This window comes from Sturnus vulgaris, chromosome 5 (assembly GCF_052056855.1).
Source record: "Sturnus vulgaris isolate bStuVul1 chromosome 5, bStuVul1.hap1, whole genome shotgun sequence".
NCBI lineage: Eukaryota > Metazoa > Chordata > Aves > Passeriformes > Sturnidae > Sturnus > Sturnus vulgaris.
The window spans coordinates 74,151,857-74,166,515 of record NC_142247.1 but is presented as its reverse complement, the minus strand read 5'-3'; the positions used below and the strand labels follow the sequence as shown (position 1 = coordinate 74,166,515).

Below are 14,659 nucleotides of genomic sequence, written 5' to 3'. Positions count from 1 at the left end.
GAGCTGCCCAGGGACTTCAGGGAATTGCTGGAGGTGGCACTGAGTGCTCTGGGCTGGGGACAAGGTGGGCTCTGGGCACAGCCTGGACTGGAAGGTCTGGGAGGGCTTTTCCAGCCTCCCTGAATCTGGGACTCTGTCCGGGACTTTTGGGCACAAATTCTGGGGAAAAAGGCATCAAAGTTTAGGAATAAAGCCCTGAGCAGCTGTTGTTGAGATCAGTGCCCTTGGTTTGGGTGAGTGTTGGACCTCCAGTTAAGCAGTCACTGATTGGAAGATGAGGAAATATTTTTATTCTCACATTAAATGTAATTTCCATTTGATGTGGGTGTATCAAGTGGAGTTTTGATACACAGGAGTTCCTGGATTTCAGAGATGGGTTAAAGGCCAGCTCTGGAGTTGTGGGGAGCCCCTGGCTCCTCCTCTGTGATCCCCTTCCACTGTCCCCAGTTCTGAGCCTCATCCAGCCTGGCCTGAACACTTCCAGGGCTGGCCAGTTCAGCGTTGCCCAGTGCTGCAGGCGGGGGGAACTGGGATAACTGGGAGGATGCTGTGTGGGCTGGTGGGGATGGCTTGGCAGGGGCTCTCAGTCCCTGTCATCTCCCCTTGTGCTGAAAGGTTCTGTGGAAGTTCATTTAGGGAAAAAAATAAAAACCTTTGGTCCTCAGGTGCCTTTGGTTATTGGTAACTTTTAAAAATCTTTTCCAGGATTGGAGTCTTGCAAAGAAATTCACACTGGATGAAAACCATTTCCTGAAGCTGGATCTGTTCCAGGAACTGTAACCCAAATGTTTCTGTGTCCGTGGAGGAGATTTCACGTTTGAAGAAACTTCTACTGAAGGTAGGAACATCTCCCTGTCCTTTTGTTTTGGAATGGTTTGGGATAGAAGGGACCCCAGAGCCCCTGCAGTGCCAGCCCTGCCATGGCAGGGACACCTCCCACTGTCCCAATGTCCAGCCTGGCCTTGGGCACTGCCAGGGATCCAGGGGCAGCCACAGCTGCTCTGGGGTTTCCATTCCCCACTCTCCAGGGAAGGTCAGGCAGCTTTTCCTGGAGATGTATAAAAGGCTCAGGAGAGCTGTGGAATTGCCAGGATTACAATGGGAGTCAGTTTGGAAGGGGAGGATTCTGTGTGGATTCCACAGCAATGGAGGGAATGTTTCTGCATTTGGGTTGACTGAGCCCCCAAACCTCCTTCCCTGGAGGCCTTTGGTGCCAGATTTTCCCTCGGTGAATTTATAACCAAGCAGAGATGGTTAAAAATACCCAAAGAACAGTTTGTGATGAGCACACCGAGCCCAGCAGTGCTGTCACTGCAGTGTCACGTAGGTTGAACATTCAGATGGCTGCTCCCAACTCCGAAATTCAGGGCTGAAATCCCAGAATCCCCAAATCCCTGGGGCTGGAAAAGCCCAAGCTGTGCCTGACCCCCACCCTTGTCCCCAGAGCCCTCAGTGCCACCTCCAGGAATTCCTGGGACACTCCAGGGATGGGGATCCAACCCTCCCTGGGCACTTCCAATCCCTGCCCACCCTTTCCATGAGGAAATTCCCCAAAATCCACCCTGCCCTCCCCTGGCCCAGCCTCAGGCCGTTCCCTCTCCTCCTGTCCCTGTTCCCACATCCCAAATCCCCCCGGCTGTCCCCTCCTGTCAGGGAGTTGTGCAGAGCCACAAGGGCCCCCCTGAGCCTCCTTTTCTCCAGGCTCAGCCCCTTCCCAGCTCCCTCAGGAATTCTCCAGCCCCTTCCCAGCTCCATTCCCTGCCCTGGACACGCTCCAGCCTCTCCAGAGCTGTTCCCAGGATTCTGGGTAGGAAAATCCTGACGTCTAAAGGAAACTCATTTTTTTCCTGTTCCATGTCCTGGTTCTGTGAATGCTTCACTTGGAGCTTCACTGTGGAAATTGCACCATGAAGGACTGAGAGATTTAAAATCTGATGAGAAAATTGGGGTCTTCAGCCTTTTGCAAGGCCCTGCTCTGGTGCCTGGAAGGCAGAGCCCCCTCAGTGTCATTCCTGGAGGGAAAACGGGGTTTTTAAGAGGACAGTGTCCAGGCTGTCCTGTAGCTGAGGTTATGCAGAGTGGGACTGGCAGAGGATCAGGCACGGGGACAATTTTTGGATGCTGGAAAAAGCCAAAAGAATGGATGGAGAGAGTTGTGTGTGCAGAAATGGGGATGTGGGTTAGGTTAAAAACAGCCTCGTGATCCTGGGGATGGATCACATGGTGCTGCAGGATCAGCTGGGAATGTGGCACAGGGACTGTGTGTGCACAGTGTGGGAGCAGGGCTGGCACTGCCCAGGATGGGTGTGGAGGGAGCTGTGCCACCTGTGTCACCCATGCCACCTGTGTCACCTGTGCCACCTGTGCCACCTGTGTCCCTGGGCAGTGACAGCCTGCTGTTCGTGCTGGGGGCTGCACAGGGACTGGGGACAAGGAGGGACAGCACACAGGGAATGGCTCCCACTGCCAGAGGGCAGGGCTGGCTGGGATCTGGGGAATTGGGAATTGCTGGCTGGGCTGGAATTGCCAGAGCAGCTGTGGCTGCCCCTGGATCCCTGGCAGTGCCCAAGGCCAGGCTGGACATTGGGACAGTGGGAGGTGTCCCTGCCATGGCAGGGCTGGCACTGCAGGGGCCCTGGGGTCCCTTCTATCCCAAACCATCCCGGGATTCCCTGAATTCTGTACCTGGTACTGTGGCCAGAACAGGGCTGTGAAGGGTTGTTGAGGAGCTGAGGTGAGATGGGGAAGGGAAGAATTGGAAGAGGAAATGTTAAGCAAAAGTAAGAGCCCTGGAAGAGTCTCCTAGGGGTGGTCTGAATGGTTTGGTGTAACAACTTTTCCAAAATTTCAGATATTGGGAAAGCAAAGTGGAAAAACATCATTAATAGAACACAAAGAAAAGTCAGGATAACAAAAGGGCAAACAAGGGTTTGGGGTAGGAGTGGATGGAAATGGGAGATTGAAAGTGCAGTGCCCCAGGAAGGATCCTGAGGGGCTGGAGTGTGTCCAGGGAATGGAACAGAGCTGGGAAGGGTCTGGGGGAGCTGGGAAGGGGCTGGAGAATTCCTGAGGGAGCTGGGAAGGGGCTGAGCCTGGAGAAAAGGAGGCTCAGGGGGGCCCTTGTGGCTCTGCACAACTCCCTGCCAGGAGGGGACAGCCGGGGGGATTTGGGATGTGGGAACAGGGACAGGAGGAGAGGGAACGGCCTGAGGCTGGGCCAGGGGAGGGCAGGGTGGATTTTGGGGAATTTCCTTCCCCAGGAGGGTTGGGAAGCACTGGAAGGGCTCAGGGCAGGGGTGGAGTGCCCGTGCCTGGAAGTGTGGGTGCTGGTGGATGGGTGCTGGTGGATGGGTGCTGGTGGATGGGTGCTGGTGGTGGATGGGTGGTTGGTGGATGGTTGGTGGTGAGTTTGCTGGTGCCAGAGGTTCCTGTCCAAGCTCAGGGCTGGCCCCAGTGGCTGTGGAGCAGTAAGCAGTGAACAGTGAGCAGGGAGCAGTGAACAGTGAGCAGGGAGCAGGGAGCAGTGAACAGTGAGCAGGGAGCAGGGAGCAGGGAGCAGGGAGCAGTGAACAGTGAGCAGGGAGCAGTGAACAGTGAGCAGGGAGCAGTGAACAGTGAGCAGGGAGCAGGGAGCAGGGAGCAGTGAGCAGGGAGCAGGGAGCAGGGAGCAGGGAGCAGTGAGCAGGGAGCAGGGAGCAGGGAGCAGGGAGCAGTGAACAGTGAGCAGGGAGCAGGGAGCAGGGAGCAGTGAACAGTGAACAGTGAGCAGGGAGCAGGGAGCACTGAGCACTGAGCACTGAGCAGTGCTTCCCTCCCCAGGCAGTCGTGTCCCACCACCATGTTCTGGAAGTTCGATTTGAACACAACGTCACACGTGGACAAGCTGCTGGACAAGGAGGATGTGACCCTGGAGGAGCTGATGGATGAGGACGATGTCCTGCAGGAATGCAAGGCCCAGAACCGGCGCCTGCTGGACTTCCTGTGCCAGCAGCAGTGCATGGAGCAGCTGGTCACCCTCATCACCCACGAGCCCCCCGTGGACATGGACGAGAAGGTCCGATTCAAGTAGGTATTGGGCCCCTGCTGCCCCTGGGCCATCCCAGCCAGGGATCCTGGGCTCCAAACACACACTGCACCTGGGCCCCATCCCTGCTGCACCTCCTGGGGGCAGGGAGGCTTTCAGCATGTTCCAGTGTTGGATGGAATTGTCAGCACTTGTTGCTTCGGTTTAATGGTTTAACATTTGTTGGTCTCCAGAAAAAAATCCTGTTTCAAGTAATGTCTCCAAAAAAACATAGCTCAAGTATTGTCTCAAGTAATCACATCTCAAATAACATCCAAAAGAAAATCCTATCTCAAATAATGTCTCCAAAAAAATCTTACCCTGCTGTTCCCTCAAAATCCAAAGCCCCTTGAGCAGATTTTTAGGAAAGGGAAGCACAAGAGGTGGAAATCTCTGAACTCAATGGGTTTCCAATCCCACAGAACAAAGTGAGCTGGAAAATGAATAAAATCTGGGATATTTTCAGTGTGCTGCACGTCCACATCCTGCTGATTTCAGGGATCACAGCTCCGGACAGGCCCTGCCTCTGCTCAGACCTGAGCTCCTCACAGGGGTTTGCTTCTCACCAAAGTTGTGTTTATGCATTTTTAACCCAATGTATACTCAAAAATATTGACATTTGGGTTTGGGGAGTTTGTTTGCCTTTGTGAAGTTTATATAAAAATAAAAAACTGATCTGACTATAAATAAATAAAACTGGGCAGGTTTTTCCTGGTGGGAATGGATCAGGGCTGGGGTTGGTGGAAAGCCACAGAAATGTCCTGTTCAGGTCTGGTTTGGGGTAGGATTTGATAATGGTGTGAGGTGGCCGTTCCCAGGTGGGAATGCCTGGGAATATGTGGGGTGATAACTTGGAATATCCTGTGGCTGCTGTGCAAGGATCCTGCTCTGAAAGGGGAATTTGGGACCCACGTGCAGAGCTGCCCCAGCCTGGGGGCACAGCAACTCTGCTCTGGAGCCAGGCTGGGAGAGCTGGGAATGTTCTGGGCAGAGCAGGCCCAGAGGTGTCTCCAAACCGTGGAGAGGGGAAGGAGGGTTTGAGCTCATTAGAAACCAGGGAAGCTTTTGGGATAAGTAAAGGCCGAGCAGGAAGAATGCACTCTGTGTAAATCCAGATGGAATCCCACTTGTGGCTCTTCAGGAAAGTTACGAAAGTTTGTCAAGTGGAACAGGGAGAAACTTGATAACTTGGGAAGGATGTGGGGCTCACGATGTGTGGAGAGGGGATCATCCAAGGGCTTTATCCCTGAAACAGTGGGATGGAGGTTCATGAAGTTCAGAGGGGAAACTGCAAAGAGGAAAAATCCCCAATAAATCCCCATCCGAGCAGAACTTGTGGAATGAAACACCTGAAAGGAGGCTGGAGCAGGAAAGGAGAGTGTGAATCTTGGATCTGCCAATGAGCTGCTGAGCCCGGGGGTGAGGGAAGCTCAGCTTGCAGGGCTTGGAGTTCCCTGCAGCCTGGAAACCTCCAGGGCTGGGATGTGGTGCCAGAACAGGGCTTGGATCAGAGCTGGGGCTCTGAGGACCTGCTGGGACAGGAGAGCTCCCATTTCTCCCCTGTCCATGGGATGTGTATCCCAGGGAGATAAACACGCAGATCTTCAGGAGTTGTGGATGCTTTTTGCATGGAATGAGCCAGGAGAAGGAGAAATGAGTCCTGGTGTCCCCTTGGGGCTGTGAGGGCTGGAAGGGCTGGGGGTGACAGTGACACCCTCAGCCTCAGCTCCTGGGCAGCACCAAGCCTGGGACAGCAGCAGCGGGGCCTGAGGGGCTTTGGGAACCTTCAGGGCTGGAACTGCAGGGACAGGAGGAGGCTGCAGGGGAAGGGAATGGTGCAGGGAAAGGGTTAAAGCTCCCTGCTGGCCTGGAAGTGTTTCAGTGGCTTGTGGGGAGTGCAGAGCTCCAATTGCAGAGATTGGGAAGGATCCAGGTGTGGAATCCTGGTTTGGCCACAAATCAGTAATAACCCACTGTGGGAGATGTGTCCTCACCAGCGGGAATCAGTCAGGGATGGTTTGGGTGGGAAGGGTCCCCAGGGCCCCCCCAGTGCCACCCCAGCCATGGCAGGGACACCTCCCACTGTCCCAGCTGCTCCAGCCCCAATGTCCGGCCTGGCCTTGGACATCCCAGGGATGCAGGGGCAGCCTCAGCTGCTCTGGCAGGTCAGGCAGGAGTCCCTGCACTGTGTGACACCTTTGCAGAGGGCAGATGTCCACAGGGTTCCCGTCTGACCCCGCTCACGGTGGCCGTGTCCCTGCAGGTATCCCAACACCGCCTGCGAGCTGCTCACCTCGGACGTGCCGCAGATCAACGACAAACTGGGCGGGGACGAGACCCTGCTCAACATCCTCTACGACTTCCTGGACCACGAGCCCCCCCTGAACCCCCTCCTCGCCAGCTTCTTCAGCAAGACCATCGGGAACCTCATTGCACGGAAAACAGAGCAGGTGGGGCTGGGTCTGTGCCCATCCAGGGAACTCCTGGCACTGCTGCTGCTGTTCCCTGCTGGGGGCTCCTGGTGTTCCTGCAGCTGGGTTAAAGGTCAGAGGGGAAAGGGAGTCTCTGGAGAGCTCTGGGAATTCCTCGGTCAGGGAGATGCTGGTGGGGACTGACTCTTCCCAGAGCTCTGGGTTGGGGTCTGCCACAGCCAGGATATCCCCATGGCACAGGGAAAGCTTCACTTCTCATTCCAAGGCGTTTTTGAGGATCATCAGAGTCATCCCAATCCGTAATCCATCCTTCTGGAAGGGGTGCTGAGGCATGGGCTGAACAGGGACTCAGGAATATTCACATCCCAATAAATACTGGGGTTTTAATGCTGCCTGCTAGGGAGCTTGAGAGGAAAGGAGAATTCTCCAGCTTCACTTTTTTCCGTGGCCTTGGCTTTCTGTGTGGCACAGAGGGGAGAAAAGTTGGCTGAAAAGATGTGATTTGGTGTTGCCTTAGAATAAGAATTATTCCCTTGTTCCCTGGAGAGTTCCCAACCCAAGGTCGGTGGCTGAGACACAAAGGAGAAGCTCCAGGAGCTGTGGTGGAATTGTGGGGGATTTGTGAGGGAATCGTGAGGGAGCTGTGTGGGAGCTGTGAGGGATTTGTAGGGGAGCTGTGAGAGAGTTGTGGGGCATTTGTGGGGGAGTTATGAGGAGCTGTGAGGGAGTCGTGAGGGATTTGTGGGGGATTTGTGAAGGAGATGGGAGGCAGTTTTGAGGGATTTGTGAGGGACTTTCAGGGGAGCTGTGAGGGAGCTGTAAGGAAGTTGTGTGTCCCACTGGCAGCTGATGCAGGCTGCTGTTTCCACAGGTGATCTCGTTTCTGAGGAAAAAGGACAAGTTCCTGAGCCTGGTGCTAAAGCACATCGACACTTCAGCCATGATGGACCTGCTGCTGCGCCTCATCAGCTGCGTGGAGCCCACGGCGCTGCGCCAGGACGTGCTCAATGTGAGCCCCGAGCCCCGCCCTGCCTGCCAGGGACACACGGGGCCCCTCTGTGCCAGCACACACCCACAGCCCAGCCTGGCTCACTGCTGGCAGCAAAGGGACTGCCACTCGTTTGTCCATGGAGCAGCCTCTCTTTAGTCCAGCTGGAGAGCTTGGAGAAAGGGAATCTGTGTTCTGGCCAGTGTTCAGAAATTCAGGCATTGATTGGGACAGTAATTCGTGTAATTCCTTACTGTGGTCAAGGAATCAGAGAAGCGAGGAATCCTGGAATGGTTTGGGATAGAAGGGACCCCAGGGCCCCTGCAGTGCCAGCCCTGCCATGGCAGGGACACCTCCCACTGTCCCAATGTCCAGCCTGGCCTTGGGCACTGCCAGGGATCCAGGGGCAGCCACAGCTGCTCTGGCAATTCCAGCCCAGCCAGCAATTCCCAATTCCCCAGATCCCAGCCAGCCCTGCCCTCTGGCAGTGGGAGCCATTCCCTGTGTGCTGTCCCTCCTTGTCCCCAGTCCCTGTGCAGCTCTCCTGGAGCCCCTCCAGGCCAGGGATTAGGAGAGGGAAGGAAAGGCTTCCCCTTCCTGCAGAGCTCCCCAGAGCTCCTCCTCTTCTGAGTTCCTGGACATCCAGCGAGGATTTCCTCTCCTGCTCTTTTCCCTGCAGTGGCTGAATGAAGCCAGGATTATCCAGAGACTCGTGGAGCTGATCCATTCGAGCCAGGACGAGGATGTGAGTGGCACCAGGGCTGGGGATTTGGGGTGCTGGCTCCTGCAGGGTCCTGCAGATTCCTGTTTTCCTGGTCCTGGTGACCTGTGGAGGAGCCACTGGAGATGGCCTTGGGATGTCCCAACCTCTGCTCAGCACCAGATGTGGGGTTTTGGAGTGGTTTCATCTGCTTTTGACTTATTTTAATCCAAGTTTCTTGGTTCTGCTGCTTCAGTTCATCTCAAACCTACAGACAGTGGGGACTTCCCTTGGGATTAAGGAGTTCCTACTCTTCTGGAAGATCCTTTAAAATCAGCCACTTGGTGCCATTTGCACATCTTGTTAGCCCGAGTAGGAATTCAGTTGTAAAGTCCAGAAATGCAGTTCTCTGAGCCCAACTCCCTCAGCTCATGCCAGGCAAGCTGTGAGAGGAGGACTGGGAACATGGCCATGGGTTTGTGCTGGGGCAGGTGCTGAGCTACAGCAGCTCCAGAGAGCCTCTGACTGATGGCCAGACCCAGAGGATGAATTCCTCAAACACCCCTGGCCCTTTCAGTCCCCAGGAATGAAATGGTGAAGGGTTTTCTCCAGCAGTAAAGCTGGGCAGTGGGAGGAAGGATGGAATGTTTATGTGCAGGGTAGCAGGATTGAGGAGAGGAACAGGAATCCTCATCCCTGGGCTCCTGAACTGCCCTTGCTGGTCTCGTTTGGGCCAATCTCCCCTGAGTGCTTTGGTGCTGCTTCTCCAGGAGTGTCCAGCACTGAGGAGCTCCAGGGGGAGCAGGAATGGGATTGATCCCAGCCAGAGCATTCCCAGCCTGACACTGCTCCTGTCCCTGTTTGCAGAGGCAATCCAACGCTTCCCAGACCCTGTGTGACATCATCAGGCTGAGCAGAGACCAGAGCACTCAGCTCCAGGATGTCCCAGAGCCGGATCCACTTCTCACAGCACTGGAATCGTGAGTACTGGGGGCACTGGGAGCACTGGGGGCGCTCCTGGATCCTTCCACAGGGAGCAGACACAGCAGGGATGTTCCTTTGGAGCTGGAGCAGCCCTGAGCAGTCTCTTCAGGATTTGGGGTTTGGGGCTCTCTATCCAGAAGCAGGAGGGGGGATCAGGGAGCTCAAAGCTCCCAGCCTGATCCAGGGTGGGGCACAAACCCAAGGAATTTCAGCCTGGAGAAGGAAGGGTTGTGTGGGGACCTCACAGCACCTTCAGGGTCTGAAGGGGTCTCAGAGGAAGCCAGAGGGGGATTGTTCATCCAGAGCTGGAATGGAGGGACAGCACACAGGGAATGGCCCCCACTGCCAGAGGGCAGGGCTGGCTGGGATCTGGGGAATTGGGAATTGCTGGCTGGGCTGGAATTGCCAGAGCAGCTGTGGCTGCCCCTGGATCCCTGGCAGTGCCCAAGGCCAGGCTGGACATTGGGACAGTGGGAGGTGTCCCTGCCATGGCAGGGCTGGCACTGCAGGGGCTCTGGGGTCCCTTCTATCCCAAATTATTCCAGTAATCCATGAAAAGTCAACGCTTCCCTAGCACAGGATCCTGCCAGGCCATGGCACAGAGGCTGGATCTGCCTCATTCCTGCAGGAGCAGTGAGGGAAATGAAGAATTTATGGAAGAGCAGCAGGTGCTGGCAGGAGCAGAGCTCCATGACAAGCCCAGGACGGTCCCAGGGACTTCCCAGTGCTGGGGTGATCCACATCCCATTCCCACCTGCACACACCTGTCCCTGCTCCTGTCCCAGGAATTGGGACAGTCATGGGGGAACTGAGAGCCCTGGATCAGGAGAAAAGATCCCCAATGCCACCTGACTTCAGAGCTCTGGGTGGACAGAAATATCCCAGGGGAATTGGGAGCCCCAGTCCTTCCCATGGCTCCTTCCAGCCTTTTCCTGACAAAATGTCACCTCCAGGCCTGAAAGAGCCTTTTTTAGTTTCAGTCTCCTGGAGAATCTCCTGGAGGTTTTAGGTTTAAAGCAACGATAAGAAGCAAAAAACACAGGACATAAATAATTGAATGTTCATTGCAAAGAGCAAAGGAACAACAGCAGGAATGCAGCAAAACTGGGAAAATGAACATTTCTGGTACACACTGAACATTATCTGGGAAATCAGGGAGTCAGGGAATGGTTTGGGTGGGAAGGGACCCCAGAGCCCTGCAGTGCCAGCCCTGCCATGGCAGGGACACCTCCCACTGTCCCAATGTCCAGCCTGGCCTTGGGCACTGCCAGGGATCCAGGGGCAGCCACAGCTGCTCTGGCAATTCCAGCCCAGCCAGCAATTCCCAATTCCCCAGATCCCTCTGGCAGTGGGAGCCATTCCCTGTGTGCTGTCCCTCCTTGTCCCCAGTCCCTGTGCAGCTCTCCTGGAGCCCCTCCAGGCCCTGCCAGGGGCTCTGAGCTCTCCCTGGATCCTTCTCCTGTCCCGGTGAGCACCCCCAGCTCTCCCAGCCTGGATCCCTGGGAACTGAGGGGCTCCAGCCCTGGAGCAGCTCCAGGTGCTGTTGCAGTTGGACTCTGGAGCTGGAGGCACTGGAGGTCACATCCCTGACTCCGTGTCAGTTCTGACCCCTCAGTATTTTGGAGCTGGGATTGCAGCTCAGTCATTCCCCCTGGGAATCCCAAGACCTTTAATGAGGGCTGTGGTTCCCTGCAGTGGGAGGGGCCATGGCTGTGGAAGATGGGGCACTTCCAGACTTTTCTGGTAATTTTAGGCTTTCTTGGTAGTTTTGGAGAGGGATGTGGGACCCTGCACTTCCAGGAACCATCTTCAGAATTCCTGCTCAAAATAAAGGAACATTTTGGGCAAAGGGATTCTCTTGCTCCTCTTCCCATTCTGGTGAAGGTCACAAAGCTCATTACCCTTCCTGGCTAATTTTCCCAGCATTACAGTGACCTTTTGGGTTTTGGATAACTTTTATCATCCCTGAGTCAGGAGTGAATGATCAGCATCAAGGAGGTGGGATCAGGGAAAGGGCCCCAAATCCAGGTGCAGGCTGGGTGCAATAAAGGGAATTTGGCTCATTTCAGAAAGTTGACTCCTTTTCCTGCCTCTGCCTGCCCTGCTCTGCTGACAGAGGCTATTTAGATGCTCCTTATTCAAATAATCGTCCCTCATGAATTATTCAGCTGTTTTTACATTTTTGTCTCATATTTTATTTACACCCATGGAAAGGAGACTTTTTGGAACTAACAAACAGCCAGGATTGGGCTGTGAACTGCAGGGATGCTGGGTTTGGCAGGACTGGGGAAGGCAGGGCAGGGACTTCCCAAGGGCTGGATTTTGGGGAGCTGTCCTTGAGGCATGGGGCTGGGATGTGGTGGGGAGCAGGGCTGGGGAGCAGGGCTGGCCTCAGCCTCCTCTTCCTCCTGGCTGTCATTCCTTGGTGGTGGCACAGAGCAGTGGGAAGAGCGGGATGGGATGGGATGGGATAATGGGATGGGATGGGATGGGATGGGGATGGGGATGGGATTGGGATGGGATGGGATGGGATGGGATGGGATGGGATGGGATGGGGATGGGATTGGGATGGGATGGGATGGGATGGGATGGGATGGGATGGGATGGGATGGGATGGGGATGGGATTGGGATGGGATGGGATGGGATGGGATGGGATGATGGGATGGGATGATGGGATGGGATGGGATGGGATAATGGGATGGGATGGGATGGGATGGGATGGGATGATGGGATGGGATGGGATGGGATAATGGGATGGGATGGGATAATGGGATAATGGGATAATGGGATAATGGGATGGGATGGGATGATGGGATGGGATGGGATGGGATAATGGGATGGGATGGGATAATGGGATAATGGGATAATGGGATGGGATGGGATGGGATGGGATGGGATGGGATGATGGGATGGGATGGGATAATGGGATGGGATAATGGGATGGGATGGGATGGGATGGGATGGGATAATGGGATGGGATAGGATGGGATGGGATGGGATGGGATAATGGGATGGGATGGGATGGGATGGGATGGGATGGGATGGGATGGGATGGGATGGGATAATGGGATGGGATGGGATGGGATGGGATGGGATGGGATGGGATGGGATGGGATGGGATGGGATGGGATGTTCCTGTGCCTTGCTGGGCTCCCCGTGGCAGTGACCCCTGTGTCCCCAGGCAGGAGTGTGTGGAGCAGCTCCTCAGGAACATGTTCGACGGGGAGCAGAGCGAGACCTGCATCGTGAACGGAACCCAGGTGCTCCTGACACTGCTGGAAACGCGGCGCTCGGGGTGAGCCGGGACCAGAGGGACCAGGGGGATCGATGGGATCAGAGGGATCAGGGGGATCAGAGGGATCAGTAGGGTCAGCGGGATCAGGGGATCAGTGGGATCAGGGGATCAGAGGGACCAGGGGGATCAGGGGGATCAGTGGGATCAGAGGGACCAGGGGGATCAGTGGGATCAGTGGGATCAGGGGGATCAGGGGATCAGGGGATCAGTGGGATCAGGGGGATCAGTGGGATCAGAGGGACCAGTGGGATCAGTGGGATCAGTGGGATCAGGGGGATCAGGGGATCAGGGGATCAGTGGGATCAGGGGGATCAGGGGGATCAGAGGGACCAGTGGGATCAGTGGGATCAGTTGGGCACTGATCAGCACACGGGGAATGGATCCATGGGGCACCAGGGGATGGGCAGTGCCAGCACACAGGGAATGGCTCCTGGCTGCCAGAGGGGACTTCTAGATGGGATCTGGGGAATTGGGAATTGCTGGCTGGGCTGGAATTGCCAGAGCAGCTGTGGCTGCCCCTGGATCCCTGGCAGTGCCCAAGGCCAGGCTGGACATTGGGGCTGGAGCAGCTGGGACAGTGGGAGGAACAAACATTCATTAGGTAACTCTTGCTGAGCTGTTTCCTTTGGAAGTGTTTGGGAGTTTGGAAGTGCTTTGGGAATGTGGTTTGCCAGCTCTGCTGGGAGGTTGTTTCTGGTCAGCTCTCCCTGAGCCCAGCACAGGTTTGGCTGTGTGAGCAGCACCTTGGAGATGATACCAGTATAATACATATATATACACTGTAACTAATACAGTATAATAAATAATGGAAATAATTAATACGATAGAATCAATATCATGCAGGTATGGGAATGTGTTCAGGAGCTGAACATTTTTATTTTTCATCCTCGTTTTCAAAGAGAAAACCATTGATGTGGCCAGTGTGACTGGATGCTCTTTAACAAAATCTCCACCTCTGCATACTGGGGCAGGAGAAGGAAGGTGGAATGTGGGAAGTGGAGAAGGAAAATGGTTTGATGGAATTGCTGATGAAACACTGAGCTGGGCAGTGGTGTAATGTCATAAATTCCAAGAATCCCAGGATGGATTGGGCTAGGAGGGATCTTGAGGACCCTAGGATGTTCAGAAGGGGAAGAGGGAATTGTGGGTGACTCCTGAGTGACTCCTGAGTGAATCCTGAGTGAATCCTGAGTGAATCCTGGTATTCCCCCAGAGTGGAAGGCCTGATGGACTCGTACACTCAGGGATTCGAGAGGTCTTACACTGTCAACAGCAGCATCTTACACGGCATCGAGCCCCGCCTCAAGGACTTCCACCAGCTGCTGCTGCACCCACCCAAGGTACAGCCAAGCTCTGGGGACACAGCTCTGGGGACACACAGCCAAGGGAGGGACAGGGACATCCACACACATTCTGTAACAGGGATGTGGATGTGAGGGATGCTGCAGGATCTGCAGGAGTCTTGAGGGTCATCTGAGGGTTCAGGGAAATCTTTGGGGCTGGGGGATGACTGGAGATGGGAAGGGATGGAGAGGAAGAAACTTTCAGTGGGTAGGTGGGATTTTAATCTGATATTTAATATTTAATCTGATTTGGAAGTCAGATTTCACAGTGGTCCCAGAACCATCCTCTTGGGAAGGTGATTTAGGTTTCCCTGCTGAGAACATTCCTGAAATGAGAGGGTTCTGTTAAAAGCCCGAATCCAGGACAGCTGGGCTAGTTGGGGATCACGCAGTGCAGGCCCTGCAGGGCGGGAGGCGACACGGGGACCCGTGCGGTGGCTCTGGGCTGTGTTCAGAGCGGGGCTCCCAGCGCTGCCGGGGCCCCGTGTCCCCCCGGGCACGGCGGGCACAGCCCTGCTCGTGGGCAGCGCTGTCCCTGCCTGAGCGGCGCCCGTGTCCCGCAGAAAGCGGCGATCCTGACCACGCTGGGGGTGCTGGAGGAGCCGCTGGGCAACGCGCGGCTGCACGGCTCCCGCCTGATCGCCGCCCTGCTGCACACCAACACCCCCAGCATCAACGGGGAGCTCTGCAGGCTCGGCACCATGGACCTGTTACTCGTGAGTAGCCGGCGGCTGCCCCTGTGCCCGCTCTGGGCGCTTCTCTCCCCCGCTGCTCTTCTGTGACCTCCTGTGACTGCTCGGGGCTTCGGGCTGGGCCTCACGCCCTCAGTTCCGTGCCAGTCCTGTGGGACAGT

General features: G+C 55.5%; 1 protein-coding gene across 1 annotated transcript in view; it reads left to right on the top strand.

Annotated features, from left to right (window-relative positions):
• The window catches only part of PPP6R2 (protein phosphatase 6 regulatory subunit 2), a 55,799-nt gene that overhangs the window by 18,614 nt on the left and 22,526 nt on the right, over positions 1 to 14,659 (top strand). The window contains 9 exon segments of the mRNA XM_088166016.1: positions 706 to 838; positions 3,820 to 4,065; positions 6,327 to 6,513; positions 7,367 to 7,504; positions 8,163 to 8,228; positions 9,051 to 9,163; positions 12,350 to 12,463; positions 13,677 to 13,803; positions 14,370 to 14,522. Coding sequence (XP_088022142.1) covers positions 3,839 to 4,065; positions 6,327 to 6,513; positions 7,367 to 7,504; positions 8,163 to 8,228; positions 9,051 to 9,163; positions 12,350 to 12,463; positions 13,677 to 13,803; positions 14,370 to 14,522 — 1,125 coding nt within the window. The 5' untranslated portion in view covers positions 706 to 838; positions 3,820 to 3,838.